The 15,969-nt window shown below is 38.8% G+C and overlaps 1 protein-coding gene across 2 annotated transcripts in view; it reads right to left on the bottom strand.

The window, feature by feature from the left end:
- Positions 1-1,130: 1,130 nt before the first annotated feature.
- The window catches only part of kcnq1 (potassium voltage-gated channel subfamily Q member 1), a 393,916-nt gene continuing 379,077 nt past the window's right edge, over positions 1,131-15,969 (bottom strand). For both annotated transcript variants that reach the window (XM_008107851.3, XM_008107858.3), the window contains one exon: positions 1,131-5,432. In XM_008107851.3, coding sequence (XP_008106058.1) covers positions 5,235-5,432 — 198 coding nt within the window. In that variant the 3' untranslated portion in view covers positions 1,131-5,234. The remainder of the gene's footprint in view (positions 5,433-15,969) is intronic.

The raw sequence follows: 15,969 nt of genomic DNA, 5'->3' as shown, positions 1-15,969 counted from the left end.
CCCATTTACTCCATCACCAGTAGCAAAATATGGTTTGTCAATGCATCCATGTATCCAAGTAAGACCATAAAAATCTCCAGGTATCTTTAAAGGTAAAAATTCCTTCCTGTCTCTTTCCTCTCTGAGCTGCTCCTCAACTTGAAACTTTCCTTCAGTTGACCAGGGTTTAGGCAACCTGTGTACAGATATTCAGAATCTACATAACAGTTTGCCATATTTTGCTGATGCTAGTCTTAGAGGAACATGAAGAGATGAAACATTTTCCCTTGTGAACTCTGCTGAAAAAGATTGAGCCTTAATTGACCCAATCTTCATCTTTCCCAGAAAAAGCTAAAACCCAAGGAATCTACTCCTAATCCAATAGAATTACATTCCATAACAAAAGGAGTAGGCATTACACATAGACTGCACTTGATTATCTTTGCAGCACAGAATCGCCTGAAACATACCAGGTGCTGGTAGCGTTCTCACTTTAGAATGAAACAGAACATGCATGAGATATTTCTGCCAGCAGTTCCTGTTGTAAGTAGTAATGATACTCAGAAATTCACTAAATCAATGCAAGATTGCCTTCCTTGACAGGTTTGAATAAAGTATTGCCAGTAGTTTTCACCAAAATCTGGTAGAAATATAAACTGGATTAAAAATGATAAATGTCAGGGTAGTTGTGTGACCATAAAACAAAATCCAAACTTCGCATTGTGGGGTATTTTCAATCAAATGATACAAAATTCACCGTAATACCTTCCAGCTGTCCCAATGTACTCGTAGCAGAGATAATTCCAATTAACCTTCTATGGGTGGGCGGTTCTTTACTTCTACATAATGCGGGCTGGAACCAGTGTACAAAATGCTTGCTCCAGCCCACATTGCAGCCTGACAGGGGCACCCTGAGCCACTCAGGCATGTGAGGCTGTCCTTGTTCAGCGCTGCTGGCCCGGGGCCCAACTGCCACCCCTCCTCCTCTCTGTTGCAATCAGCTATAGCAGTGACAGGAGTTCCTGCCTGATGACACAGATCAGGTCTTGGTACATAGGGGGCAAATGATCCCCTGTCCCAACTTGATCAAGGCAAATTTCTCATATGCTAACTTAACCAGTGAAATTCTGACCATTAAAAAATCCATTCAATTCTTGTTCAATATTTTATTAGGAAATTAACAACCACAAATTACAAGAGTGAACATCATTTTAAAAGCAGATTCAAAATCAGAACAGTTTGTCTCTTTTGATTTCTTATAAAATATAATGCCACAGAGTAATTTCCACTTAAGAGTTTTTAAAAAGTGTCTCCGCCCTTTAAAATGTGTTTACTGTACACAGGAAAAGTGAATAATTCTAAACAAATGCTACAATTTTTAGAGATGTCTGAAGAAGTGTTTTCTTATCTAGAAAAGAAAAACAAAATGCTTAAATTCGTAGAAAGCTCATGCTACACGTAGATCTGTTGTGCACTAATGAGGCAACCATGAATCAATATGAGATGTTGTCTCTGGCAGTGGATTCTGCATGCCACTAAGGCAGTTTGCATGCACCTCAAAGATACTTGTGTAGGCATCACTGAAATGCACAAGTTTTGCCCAATGCATAGGAGGAACTGGGTGGACTTCTGGTGGTTAGTTGAACCCCATATTTGGCTTTGAAACCAAGTTATGAATTCAGATGAGAACAAATAAATAAGGGTTTTGTTCTGGCCAAAGACTGTGGTGTTGACCATCAGTGTGTAAGGCTTGAGAAGGGGATTAGACAAATTAATGGAAGACAGGTGTGTGATTATGAGTTTCACAGAAGTATCTAGTTAGCTACTCTTGGAAAACGTTTGGGAACATACAGAAAGAACATCAAACAAAATTGCGATTCCTGTTACTTCATGAATGTAGAGGTTATACTTTGGATTTTCACTTTGACTCAATGAATAAAATGACTTGGTTTAGGGATGTTATCTAATCTTAACTTTCTCGTTTTTCGACAGTCTTCGTACACTGGCAAAATGGAGTCCCATGGAAAAATCCATCTTGCCAGCATGCGAAGACCATAAAAAGATTCCATTTTCAGGAGTTCGGTGTTCACTCATGATTGAACAAAGTAACGGGAAGTGGATGAAAGCCAGAAGAAGACAGGGAAATGTCATGGGATGGCTGGCCATCCCTGAAGAGACTTTGCTGGGGTAAGGTGGGTCCCCACTCTTCAGGACGCTTTTCCTCACTTTACCCCCTTCCCTCCTGCCTGTGGGATAACGTCGTAAGTCAGATTTTGTGAATTCACAATCATATGTCCTAGAACCGGATTGTCAATTCTGGTACCATTTCAGGACCTTTTTTTGTAAAAAAAAAAAAAAAGCAAAAAAAAAAAAAAAGAAGCTAAAGAACAGTCTAATGCAATTATGATTCCTTCACTTTGCATCAGAATGTCTAGTTTTCAAGTCCTATTACATACAATACACAGAACTGAAAAGTCAAGAATTTATTTACTTCGATACATTTTATTTTACAATTTCCTTATTTTGCAAATATTTAAAACAAACAAGGACTTGGGCTTCTGAAGTCTTGGGATATGTTTTTTTTTTTTTTAAAAAACAAACCAAAAAACAACAGAGAGCCACCTTGATTTAGATAATTTAGTTATTCCTAGAAGAAAAATATAAGTGAAATATGAAGAAGCAAAAGTCTGATAGAAAGCTATATAAACATGTATAACTTTCTCTTTTCTCCTTACTGTTCCAACTATTACCTCATAATATTATCATCTCTTTCACTATTGCCACTATGATTTTGAAGGACTCTTATTTTATGACAAAGTTTGAAACAGAAGTTGGTTGTGTATAGCCATAGAAACACAGTTCTCTTATCTATACTGGAAAAATAAAGGCAGACCTTTCTCCTTCTCTTTCCTTCTTTTTTCACCTGATTAATATTCAGCAGCAATTTGGAGTAGCCTGAAGAATGCTTACTGCATAAACCTCTACAGAGATATTGTAACAGCCATTTTTAGTAGGGGATTACTGTAAAAGCCTGTTGCAGTCTCTCTGTAGAAAGGCTTATTCAGCAAGTCCTTATTAAAATGGCCACTGCCATTCCACTCCATATCAAGTGCCCAGATGACGGGCAGATCACATTCTTCAGGCTCCCCCATGTTGCTACGGAATGAGTAGCAACATGAAGCTACTGAAGTTGACCCAGGTTTTTTGTCTTGACTTTTTGTTAAAAAAATCAATTTATATATGGATTGTATATACAGTAGGTAGGCTGTAGGTGGTAAGAGGTATTCCATGTTGCCATTTAATCTGGATTACTAAGAATATCATAGTGCGCTTGTATTCTCAGATAAAGGTCATAAGTTAGATCAATTCCTTATGCACGCAAATATGGTATCACATATTTCATTGTTATACTCACAGCCCTGAAATGAAAATGAAAACAAAATAGAAAGACCTGGCTTTCAGTTTGTGCTTGTTAAGAAGAATTATATAAAGATTGTGAATGATTGTATAAAAACATGGATATTTCTAGAATTCAGTGTAAACTCACATAGCTCTGGGGTCTTTCTTCCCATTGCAATTAAACTCTCTTTCTCTAGTTCCCTCTAATTTCTCAGAGGTGCGTTGAAACTGATGTAGGCATTTCTTCATGACTCACAGCTGAATGTGTGAGTCTATTCTATTGAAAGCATTACTGTTGAGATCAAGTGGGGCAACACAGCCATCCTACAACTGCCACCAATATTCTACATGGGCAGATCATACACTTGCAAGCTGATTTTCCAGGGCAGCTAGAAATTTGGTTTGAAAATCACAAACAAAACAAATTCCTCCAGAAGCCACATTCCAGACTCAATGCTGCACAAGGAGCACAGGCAGCCCTTGTAGTCACTATTTGATGGATTTTTATATTTACATAGCATGACCTAAAGATGCATGGGTGACTCATTCCTTCAATTCCCTGATGTGTATAGCAAAACCAGCCTTTAGGGGTGATTAGCCAAGTAAATAGAAAGGCACTTATACACCTAATGAGCAGTGCTTTTTTGCACAGCTAAACAAATCAAAAAGTTTGTGCATCTTATCATGAGGAAGATTCACTCATTCCCTTTTGGAACATTATGTAGGGGTGAGACAGCCAACATGGTAATGAATGTGCATTCGGCCAGCAACCCCCCATGACTGAAGCTACTGAAAGTATTTCCCGCAAGTAGCGGTTTCAAGCCCTTGCCCAATAAGATCCAGTTAAGCTAGACTATGTTTTCATTACAGTGCACTGAGAAATAAACTAGACTTATCTCAGTATAAAAAGCAACTGATTTGAAACCTCTTTCAGGACAAACACACTCACAGGTGGTTGTGATAAATACTATGTATAAATAATTTGGCAGCTGTATGTCTAAAAAAAGCCCTAAATTTTCCATCACAATATTTCAGTGTCCCCATGAAATCATGATACATACAAAAGGAAATTTACATTGCTTTGCTTTACAAACATTGCTGTTTTAGCCTAAAGCAACAGTTCTTCTTTGAAGAAAAAGTTAAAAAAACAAAAACAAAAAAAAAAAACACCAACCCTGCATTCATTAGATTTATGTAACACGCTACACAGAGGGGCAGAGTGGGGTATCATTCAATGCTTCTGCCACTTTCTAGAATAGCAGTGGTATGTTTTTACAATGTATTATTTTCCTTTAAGAATCTAGCTAGTAGATCTCTATTGCCATCAGCAGAGTCATAAACAGAATACACATGACCATCTAAGTTCAAGTATCAAAATCACTGCGGAAACATAGGGTGCAAACTTCTTGGCAGAATTGCTGCCACATTATGAAAGCATTTCAAACGAGTTTGTACAGAACTTCAGAGATTTGCCTGCAGCAGCAGATGTTATAAGCTGGGCATAGAAACTGGTTGACATTTTGACTACATCATCATAATCATCATCATTTCTGGTCTTACTGTGTAGTGACAAATTGCAGTAAGATCAAAACTTATTCACACAGGGGAAAACAGAGCTTATGAGTGTACCACATTAATAAACAAAAACAAGAACAACAAAATCACAGTGCAGGCTTTAAGGTTTTTGTGGTCATCTGGATCATTGTCTTTGGAAAAAGAATACATCTGAGGTTAGTAACATTGGTTTAGCAGACCTGTTTAATTCCTTGTATGGCTGATTAGGAGCTTAATTTTTTCCCCAACCCTCATCAAGATTCATGTGATCCAGTGTCAATTAAAAAGAAAGGAACGCTTCATCAGGAAACATCATCAGGTATTCCCCTTGGGACAGTCAACTGTTCATAAGTAGGAAGTGTGTTACTTGAGAGAAAAAGTTCAGGATTAACATCATTCCTGTGAGATGATTTGTTGCTGCCTTGGCTGCCTTGTTGGGCGGCAACCAGGTGATGCAGGAGGTCTGTGATGCGGTTCAGCTTCTGGTCCATTTGAACGACCTGTGAAGACAAATAGAACAGTCACTCTGAGAATAAATAAGCTAAAGAAACAGCAGAATTAGCACAACAATATTCCATGTGTAAATTAATCCTTTTTATGCCTCTGGGTAGAAAAATATAGCACCTCATTCCTCATACTCAGGATGGAATATATGAATGAAGTATTGTTATAACCAAATACTAAAATACGTATCTGTCTAAGGACCTCTTATATTGCACAAGTATAGTGCTATGATTCCACTAACAACCACAACAGTATCCTATTTAATCTAAGCACTATAATGGTGTAGAGGAAAAGGTCCTTGTATGTTTGCACTCAAGGCCTTGCCAGAAGGCCCGTATCTCATGAATATCCTCCAAACATCCTGATTTGGCAGGACAGTCCTGTTGGCCAACCTTTAGAGCTACTTTATACTCATTATTTTTTATTTTGTAAAGAAACATAATACATCGAAAGTGGTGGAACAATATATTGATAGGAAAGTGAGGGAGGTGAAAGGGTTCTGAAAGTAGGTGAAGAGAGAAAAACGGAGGGGGGGGGGAGAAAGAAAATAATAGAAAGAAGAAAAAAAGAAAGAAAGAAAAGAATTTTAAAAAATGGTTGACTTCCCATCTTGACCTCGGAGTTTTCTCTTTCGTTGATTACATATTGGTATTTTCCCTTAGTCTCTTTTCGCTTAAACCGTTTTATATTGTAGATAAGTCTATCGTGAAGTCCATTCTTCTTTTTATCAAGAATTTTATGAAGTTTGTCCAGTCTGTTTTATTTTTACCCTCTCTTATTTTTTGTGTTAGCTTATCCATTTGTATCATGTCCAAGATTCTGATTAACCATTCCTCGGGAATAGGAAGTTTTTTCCCTTTCCAGACTTTCGCTATTGTTAGTCTGGCCGCTGTGCTTATGTAGTAAAATATTCTGTCCTCATTTTTTAAAAATTTTGAATTTGTAAAATTTAGTAAATACATTTCAGGTTCTAATTTAAATTTGATTCTTATGATTTCCTGTGTTATTTGATGTATTGTCTTCCAAAATTCTTTTAATTTCTCGCAGGTCCACCAATTCTTCACTTTACCTCCCCTACTTCCAATTTCCTCCTTTGTCCCCAACTGGTGCTGAGTTGAAAGAACAAAACTAGTTTGCATTCAATAAATTCAGCAGCAGGGAAAATAGCGGGTTGAATCTTGCCATTCCAAGTAAGCTTAGGAAAAAGCAAACTTCTGCAGCTACTCCTGCACTTTGCCTGTTCTCCCTCGCTCATATCAACCACACTCAGATTGTATTTGACCACATGTGTCCCATTTTCTATCTGTAAAATGTCAGAGGGTGCCTTCTCTGGAAAAGGTTCACAGCTGGACCTGGAGAAATTTTCAGTAAAAAAAGTTCAAAAACCAAAACCTCCCACCCCTGTTTACCTAATCTAATCTCACTGACTGAATAGGCTCTGTAGTGGGCACACCACATGGGGGAAATCTGTATGTGCATTTTGACAGAATGCTTGCTTTTTCAAAGAAATATGATGCCGATACTTGCGGTGTCAGATTCTGCTGCAAAACAATTAATCTTCTAATGTAAACTGAGCTATGATCTGCGGAAGAATTGGTGACCCAGCCAGGATGCCTGACCTCTGCCCTCTCACATCAAAAATGAGCTGCCCCTCCTTCCTGTGCAGCATGAAGGATGGTTGTCCTATGGCACATTCCCCCCTTATGCATTGCATTCCTACAGTAAGACACAGAGAAGAAAAGGGGACATATACCATGTTTTAGAATGAAAAGGCTTGGGAATTGGAGCAGATATTGGAAAGCATTTAAACCATGTAGCGAATAGGAAATACAGTAATGAATGGAAATTTAAAACTGATATTCAGCAGGGCATATCTCTTTATTGTGCCAGGTCCCTTTGATTTACTGTCTCATTCTGCTGGAGGGTATGCCTTATTTTAAAATGGGGAGCTACATGCCTGGAGCAAATAGTTGTAATGCCAGCACACCAGCTGGCATGAGGGGAATACTGACCTCTTTCGCTATGAAGTACAAACAATACCAAAACAAATGCTGGTAATTGGGAAATGATGAGAGAGAGTCTGTTGGGAAGACTGGATTTTTCACGATCCCAGCAACAAGGGATTTGTGGAACCTCAGAAACTGAATAGAAGAATGGAGAGTACGTTTCGCCCCTGTTGCCTTCTTTTGTTCTTAAAGGATAAGAGAGCATGGGAGAATAATCTGTACCAGGATTTACTTGGCATGAGATATTCTACCCTTCTATTCCACTTCAGCGATGCTGGCTGGCACTTTAAGAGAAGGGAGGGTGGAATAAAAGCCCTGCTAAATTCCTTGACCACTCACACAGGGAAGGATGCCTTTTGTCTCCAAATGGGTGCAGCAGACAATAGAGTGCAAGGGCACCTCATGTTCTCATGCCCGGATTTAGCTTCTGTTTATTTCTAGAGATAATAGGAAACTAACATGGCCACAATCCGATGGTAAAAACTGTTTCAGGTTTGCCAAATTACAACAATAGTGTGTGTGTCTTGAGGGAAGAATGTCAGAATATAAAGTGACAGCTTGTAAAAGTGGTCATGGCTGACTGAGGTGTTCTCAAGGTGTAGTCCAACGAGTAACTTTTCTAATAACTGAAAAAAATTAAGTATAAGCAAGTGGTGGCAAAATGGCTCAAGTCTGAGAGTCAATATAGCACATAATACTATGATCACCCTGATTTGCTTTTTCCTACATAAACCAATCTGAACACAGTGAAAAGCCTTTTTAAATTGCACAGACAACATGAGCAGCAATAGTTGTTCTGATATAATCTTCTTTACTGCGTCTCTCTTCCTCTCTGGCCCATGCATTAGCAGCCCAGCTGAAATGTACAAGCAAAGCAGCCAATGTTGCCATTTATATGGAAAGATGAATACCCCCTTATATAATGTCCTGTAGGAGATTGCAGAGATGAGGATGTTAATTTTTGGGCTACCTAGCCAATGACCATGAGGATTCTGAGAACTGCAACACCTAAAACGTAATCTTTCCAAACTCTAGGAGAATGGATTACTGTAATGAGCAATCTCTAATCTGCTGACCATTAAATCTCCGCTCAATTCCAAAATTACCTTGCCTCTAAAAATAATTCAAGGCAATAGGTTTAGATTACAGCCCTTCATCTAGAAAGAGGCACCACACTGCCCATCACCTGAAAAACATAGGAAAGGTGCTGAAGTGTCTGGTAATGCAGTTTCATGGGAGTCAATTTACCGATGTCTGGTTATCGTCCAAGCATCATTCAGAATAGTAAAAGATATAGGGCTGAACAGAATGTCAACAAACCTGGAGAATTTCAAGGACAGTTCAAGTGTTTCTCAACTGAAAGAGAATTTTTTTCAAATGATGTGGACACTTGCTGGGAAGCAGATATAGGAGACCACAAAAATACAAGGTGCAGGAGGATGCATTGCAGCTGGACCTCCTCCCACAAACACAAGACAAAGGTTGAAATCCTCAAATCACCAGCTCCAGAAAGAGTCGTGAGAGGATTGTAATAAACATATCCCAGATGGTGCACTATGGAATACTACAGGCCGAGAGCAGAAATTATTTTGACTATAAAAAGGACATTAGTTGCATCATGATAAAAACATTGTCAAGTGACATTTTCAAAATATATGCCTCTTGGTGGAAATATATTATCCTTCAGTAAGGAAAAGAAAACCCAGCAAACCATCATGAAATACAACTAGTCTTTTTGGGTGCAAATGGAAGTGTTGAAAAATTGTGCTTGCAAATGATACACTTTGAAGTTGAGATAAATAAGCTTCCACCCAACAGCACCCGAGTTCTCTCAGATAATTTGTAACACCATCAATGGTTGCTTTCCAATATCCTCCAAAAGACAAATGGCATTTTGTAATGTTTATTGAATGAATTTTGTAGCCTCTTTCAGGTGTGCAAAATGGCTAGGAAATCATGGTGGGATGACAGCATTCATTTCTAAGGATAGGCTCCATATAAATCTTGGCTATGGAGTGGCGACTTGCATGTTAAACTGCAACAAAAAGATGTTGAGTAACCTGCCCTTCATCTTTCAATAATTTCAGGACCAGGCTATATGTCACATATGTTACAAATGCACTGTTTACATGTTCACTATATTTTTCTTCTAAAGCTTTCAACAATCATGAAACCAGGCTCTCAGGCTATGACTGATTCAATAAGTCCACTAGAGTTGGATTGACTTGGATTTAGGATGATACCGCTACATTAATGTCATAATGTTTTAGGATGAACTACAATGGCTTGTCCCATATTATGAATCAAGTCTAGAAAAACTACTCAAAGCAGTGCCATGTTTCTTAAACTTGATTAAATTGATTAAATGTGCCGTACATTCAGTGCATCCTACATTCCTCTATGAATCAGGCTTTCAAACACATTTCCTTGATTAGAAAATTAGCTACAATGCCAAGAGTGTAATAAAAGCAAGGCAGGCAGGGAGAAAAAGTGCTGACTCCACTGTAATGTCAGCTCCTCTGGACAGCTCTGAGCCTTTTAGTAAAAACAGCAAACCATACTAATAAAATATAAAAATAATTCAAACTGATTTGCTCCTTTCATATAAAATAGTAAAAAGAGGCAGATTCTTGGCAGATGGGTGTGCCATGCAAAGGGGCCTGCAACATTTATACAACACAGTTACCTGGAGCTGTAAAATACATTGTTTTCTTTTAGCTTTTAAATGGCACTCACGGCGTTCTCAAGCACAGTGACCTGAGTTGCTGTAAGTTTTTTGGGCTGTATGGCCATGTTCCAGTAGCATGTTCCAGCAGCCCAGTGATTCTGGCCGTGAAAGCCTTCGTCAACACAATTTGTTTGTTTGTTTAATTTATATCCCACCTTTCTGCCAGCACAGGAACCAAGCCAGTTTATAACAAATTAAAACAATGTACAGCTAAATGACTTATTAATAAAAAATTTAAAACAGAATTAAAGAAAACAGGTAAAAGCACATTAAATTAGAAGACCTTTGTGCCACATGAGAGCCAAAGACCTGCTTAAAGAAAAAATATCTTGGAAAATGGAATGAGGGCAACACTGGTTATTGAAATGAATGCTTTTGACCTGTAAATCAACAAGTCCCACTCACTCATTAAACCAATTTTTGCCCTGAGATAGATGGCAGCTGATATCATGCATGGCTCATATGGGCATGTAAGTTTTTAGGGCATTAAAATACACGTGCCTTTTCTTCCCTCTTCTAATCGGTCATATGATCAAGCTGCAACTGAACCTGAAAATTGGGTTTAGGCATAAAAGTTGTGCATCACTTCACCTATCATTGAAATGCCTTCTGTTTCATTGAGCTCTTAAACGTACAAAGAAGAGAAAAAGGCTGTGACAGTCCTCTTTATCTACATTTACAACCTCATTACATTTACCTTTGGAAGCGTCTTATGATACTTCTGTTCCAGTTGGAGAATGGATGGGTCCGCCATCCATCACACGATGTAATGGACTCCATCTAAGGGGGTGAGCCTTTGCTTATTTCACTCTTGCATGCAAGAAAGAATAACTTCAAAAGTTTTGTGAAAGCCACTCCTCATACGACGCTTCCCTCTCAACATGGGAAGCTTCCTGTGTTGCGCTGGCTCTAATGAAGCCAGAACTGGGCCTTGCTGGGAAGGCAATGTTTCCCCTGTGTGATGGGGAAAGTGGCACCAAGAGCAAACTATGTGACAGATTCACCCCAACAACCCTTCATTTTGATGGTGAAGCCAGGCGAAGTGGGACTTTTTGTCTGGCTAATATGATAAGATCCTTCCTTGGTCCAAAACTCCAGTCTCTCGGAATCCTGCCATTTACCCTGCCCTTGCTGTCCCATAATTCCTTGGCTGGATATGGACTTCTGGCTGTGTTGTGTGGATTCTTGAGTTTTGGTATGTGCAATAACTCTAATTAAGCCTTGACAGCCAGCCAGAGACAGGTTTAATGAACAACAAGAATAGTATTATTAAACACAGTAGAAGAACAACACTGTATTCTTCTGGCTACCCAAAATCACAAACAGTTCTCCCTTCTTCAAATCCAAAATCAGTCCAAAAGCCTATCCCCTTTTCAAAATCTCCCAGATGCCAAGTCTGCCTATTGCCTCCTTCGCACAAGAGTATTTTATCATCAAAGTATTTTATTTAAAAGGTGTCACTCCCTTTTATTCATAGGCAACCATATCTGGCACATAACTGACAGCAGCAGATGAGGAGAAAGCCACTATGGAAGCCACAATGAAAAATCTACTACTGAATATATTCCATTGGAAGGAAAACAAGGCACTGTTCCATTATCCGGGCGGAGGTCACTAGGGGGCGCTGGAGAGAGAGAAGGACAGTTCATTTTGCCGGGGGGGGGGGGGGGGTGAAGGAGGAAAACCATTTTCCCCATTTTTCCTGGTTTTCCCCCTGCCTTTCTTCCCATATCATAAACTAGGGCTGTTTCCATGATGGGGACATGGGTAGGGGAAATAACAGAAAAATAGGGGGAAATGGTTTTAAACTTTCAACCCAACCTCCACTCCCATAAAACGGACCCTAGTGGCCTCCGCCCAGATAATGGAACAGTACTGAAAACCATACAAACACAGTAAAAAAAAAAAAAGGTTGTAGCATCTAGGCTTTGCTCTGCAGGCAAAGCAAAACTGGCTGAGGCTGGGAAATCAGCTAACAAGTGAAAAACACGAGTATTAGAAATGGCCAATTATACTGAATCCATCTAAGGGTCTTTGCTTATTTCACTCTTGTATGCAAGACAAAATAATGTCTAACATTTTCTTTCTGTTGAGCAAGATTACAAGAGTTTCAGCACTCCTCAAACTTTTGGGGCATTTTCATGAAAAGCCTGCACAAACAACTTGATTTTTTGCACAAAATGGATGCTTTGATGCAAAGCTCAACTTCTGTGCAAAATATTTAGTGCAAAAATAAACTGCTGTTGCTGCTATTATTTATTTGTTTGTTTTGTATAGCACTTTACACCAGCAGTTTGCAATTATTAGAAACTCCTTGACCTCCAGTTTACAATCTAACAAGACTGGAGACATAATGAAAAGGAGATGGCAGCTACAGAGGGAATTAAGTCTGTCAAATGCTGGCTGCTGTTGACTCTCTCTCTCAGGCCACAGTTGTGGCACTTGGGATGGAGGGACTTTAATCAGTTGTTGGACCAAGGCATGGCGGAGCTGCTTCTCCTGTTCTTTTCTCCTCTGAATCTACATTAGAATTTTTTTAGATTATGAACATTTCTCATTGTTTAGCCATTTTCTTGTTGAAGATGGCAAACTCTGCAAATTTTCTTTTCATTCTTAATCCATTTCAATTGAATGCAGTCATGAGGCAGCCAACATATTAGGAAGGGGAAAAAGAGATCTGAACCACTGTAATGCACAACCCCAACATTTATGTGTCTGGCCTGTTGCTTCAGCAAGTCCAGAAGGCTTGCTTTCCTGAAATGACCTTTTTCAAAGGAAGGATGCCTATGCTGCCATACAGTTCCTCCAACTCTCAGTGGAAACAAGCCATAGTCCACTCTATGACTGACCCAGGAAGAGCTTGGAAGGAGCACATACAAAAAGGAACAGTTAAACTCACTGTACACTACTTTTAAGTGGGATGAAGCCTTCCACACAGTTTATTTTTGATGAATTGCAATTTTTGGGACAATAAGTGATCCTCAATCTGTATTTTCCAAAAAATAATAATCATTTTTCTAAAACAAAGAAACAAAATTACAAGTAATTATTTTCTAAAAAGAATACAATTACTAGAATTATTTCCAGTATAATGTGTTACAAGCATATGACTCTACCATATGACATATTACATATCACTCTGAACATGCTTGATCTCATCTGGTTTCACAAGCTAAGTAAAATTAGTACTGGTTAGTATTTCAATGGGAGATCATCAAAGAATACAGGAGATCTCTTGGATTGGTTAGAATGATATTATCGGAAGCCCTGGAGAACTGACAGAACTAATAAGGGCTAGATGGATCAGTTTTTTTTTACTTGAGTATACATTTTAGAGAACATTTGCATTTTAGAGAACATTTCCAAAATCTAGATCTAGGGACACTCCCATTAGTATAGAACCCACGTATACAAGTATCCAAAATTGTTTTGGTCTCACAGTCCAAAACCTGGAAGCAGGCACACCAATTTATGCTCACTGTGGGAACTCAAATCCCACTCAAAGATCTTACAATTTATGCAAACAGGATGATGAAGGTACACCGTAATGATCATGATTGCAGGTAAAGGACCACATTGGCCTTCTCCCTTTATGTTCACATCCTAAGACATATACCCTTTACATCAGACATGGGCAAACTTCGACCCTCCAGGTGTTTTGGACTGCAACTCCCACAATTCCTAACTGCCTACTGCCAGTTAGAAATTGTGGAAATTGAAGCCCAAAACACCTGGAGGGTCAAAGTTTTCCCATGCCTACTGTACGTATTATAGTATTCCAAAGAGCATGGAAACTGGACAATTAAACTCAAATTTCACTTAAGTTCTCAAGTAATTACAACTAAAGGTTGAATTCTGTTGTAGATTAATTCAACATTACAAAAAAAATATGGGAATTGCCAAACAAATGTACATCCAATATCTATAATTTCTGGGCTGAACATAGTCTAGATACAGCTGTTTTAGTTGGAAAGAACACAAAAATGACACATATTCTTTAACACTTTCAGCTGTAACATTTGTACTCAGAAGATGGAATTATGTGTGCTCAGAGAGGAGTAACACAGGAAGAAGTGTCTTTTACACTGCACTTTGCAGTTAGTGTGCCATGTAAGGTAATAGCAGAATGCACACAAATACGAATGCACACAAATATGCACACACATTATTATTATTAATTAGGACTGCCATAATTTGGAAACAAAATATGGCTACATGATTATTACAACAACAGGAGCATTATACCACCATTCATATCTGAATAAACAAAGAGAAGTTGGGCAGCTTTTTCCCCATGACTGTCAAGCCATAGCCGTGATTCTAGTTTGGGAACTCAGCCTCAGACATATACCCAGATTACTGGATCACATCTTCCTCTCAAGTAGCTCTCTGTTTTCACTCCTTTCGGCCAGAGTTCCCTCCAGTGAAGACAAAATGGCCTTTTATTTGGGGACAACAATGAACTCCAGGTGTTGTTGCCTCCTCCGTGGAGTTATGTGAATTTCCTTAGACATCCAGCTATGTAGGGGGATGTGTGCCCATTCCTTCTATACTTGTTAATAAAATTATTTGGCAGCTGCTTTTAAAGAGTTACTGCCCTTTGTTTTTGCTTGATGGGAGACATTTTGCTATTAAACAGCAATATCCTCCCTGTTCTGGTTTCTTCCTATGAATTTGGTGTAGTGGAATACTTGGGGTTAAAAAAAGCAAAATGACTCCAGCAGAAATAAAAGAACCCCTTTAAAAAAGCCTCTTGCTGAAAGCACACATGCACATACACACGAAAAACCTTGGTTCCCTTCCAAAGTAGACTGCTATGCTTCTTGAATCCTTGGCTCTCATTCCAGTGTGATACTAAGGCTATGACTAATAACCCCCTGCCTGTGCCTGCTGATAATTTCACCGTTGAGTAGCTGTTCTGGTTCTGGTTCATCATAGTACATCCTGAAGATGCCAAGATTTTTTATTATTTAAAAAAAACCCTGGAAGAATGAGATAAAATGCTTGCAGGTCTAGAATGCTATAAATACATTTTTTTTCATCTGATGCATTTAACAGCTCTGCTGTTACAAGGCAGACATTCTCTCTTTTTTAAAAGTTATTTTATTAGATGTTGGCTAAGACAATGGGTCCCCTTAACTCCCCCCTCTTCCCTTGTGTCTTGCACATACATTTTTAATTCAAACCAGATTTTAGATTGTTCTCATCTTTTAAAGCAAACATGCGATGTATCACGTCGGGCTAGTACAGCACTGCATATGTTATATTTCACATCTCACTATTCTCAAGCAGCAGTGTGCTTTTCAAGAGTAAATGGAGACTGTTTACTTTGTAGGATTTATTATATATTTTTAAAAATGGCCTATTTACACCTCCAGAGCCCCATTTTACAGCACACAGTACGAGCATTCTCACCAGTGGAAATTAGCACAACATAGTTAACTTACTCATTTGTTGGTCACTCAGGTCTAGTCCCAGCTCTTGGTTATACAGGCCCATTGATTAGTTTGGTCATTAAACTGTAAGCAATGATTTGTATGTGTGAATGAGCTGCCACAAATCTGAAGGTACATCCACATTGTGGAATTAATACAGTTTGACACCGCTTTGACTGCCATGGCACAATGTTATACAATCATGAGAGTTGTAGTTTTACAAGGCTTTTTGCTTTTTCTGTCAAAGAGTGCTGATGCTGCACCAAACCGCAAATCCCAGGATTCAACAGCATTGAGCCATAACAGTTAAAGTGATGTCTTCTGTAGATGCATCCCAATTCTGCGGGCAGGACTGCATTTCCTC

This window comes from Anolis carolinensis, chromosome 1 (assembly GCF_035594765.1).
Source record: "Anolis carolinensis isolate JA03-04 chromosome 1, rAnoCar3.1.pri, whole genome shotgun sequence".
Taxonomy (NCBI): domain Eukaryota; kingdom Metazoa; phylum Chordata; class Lepidosauria; order Squamata; family Dactyloidae; genus Anolis; species Anolis carolinensis.
The sequence above is the reverse complement of the archived record's forward strand: the minus strand, read 5'-3'. Positions and strand labels throughout refer to the sequence as shown.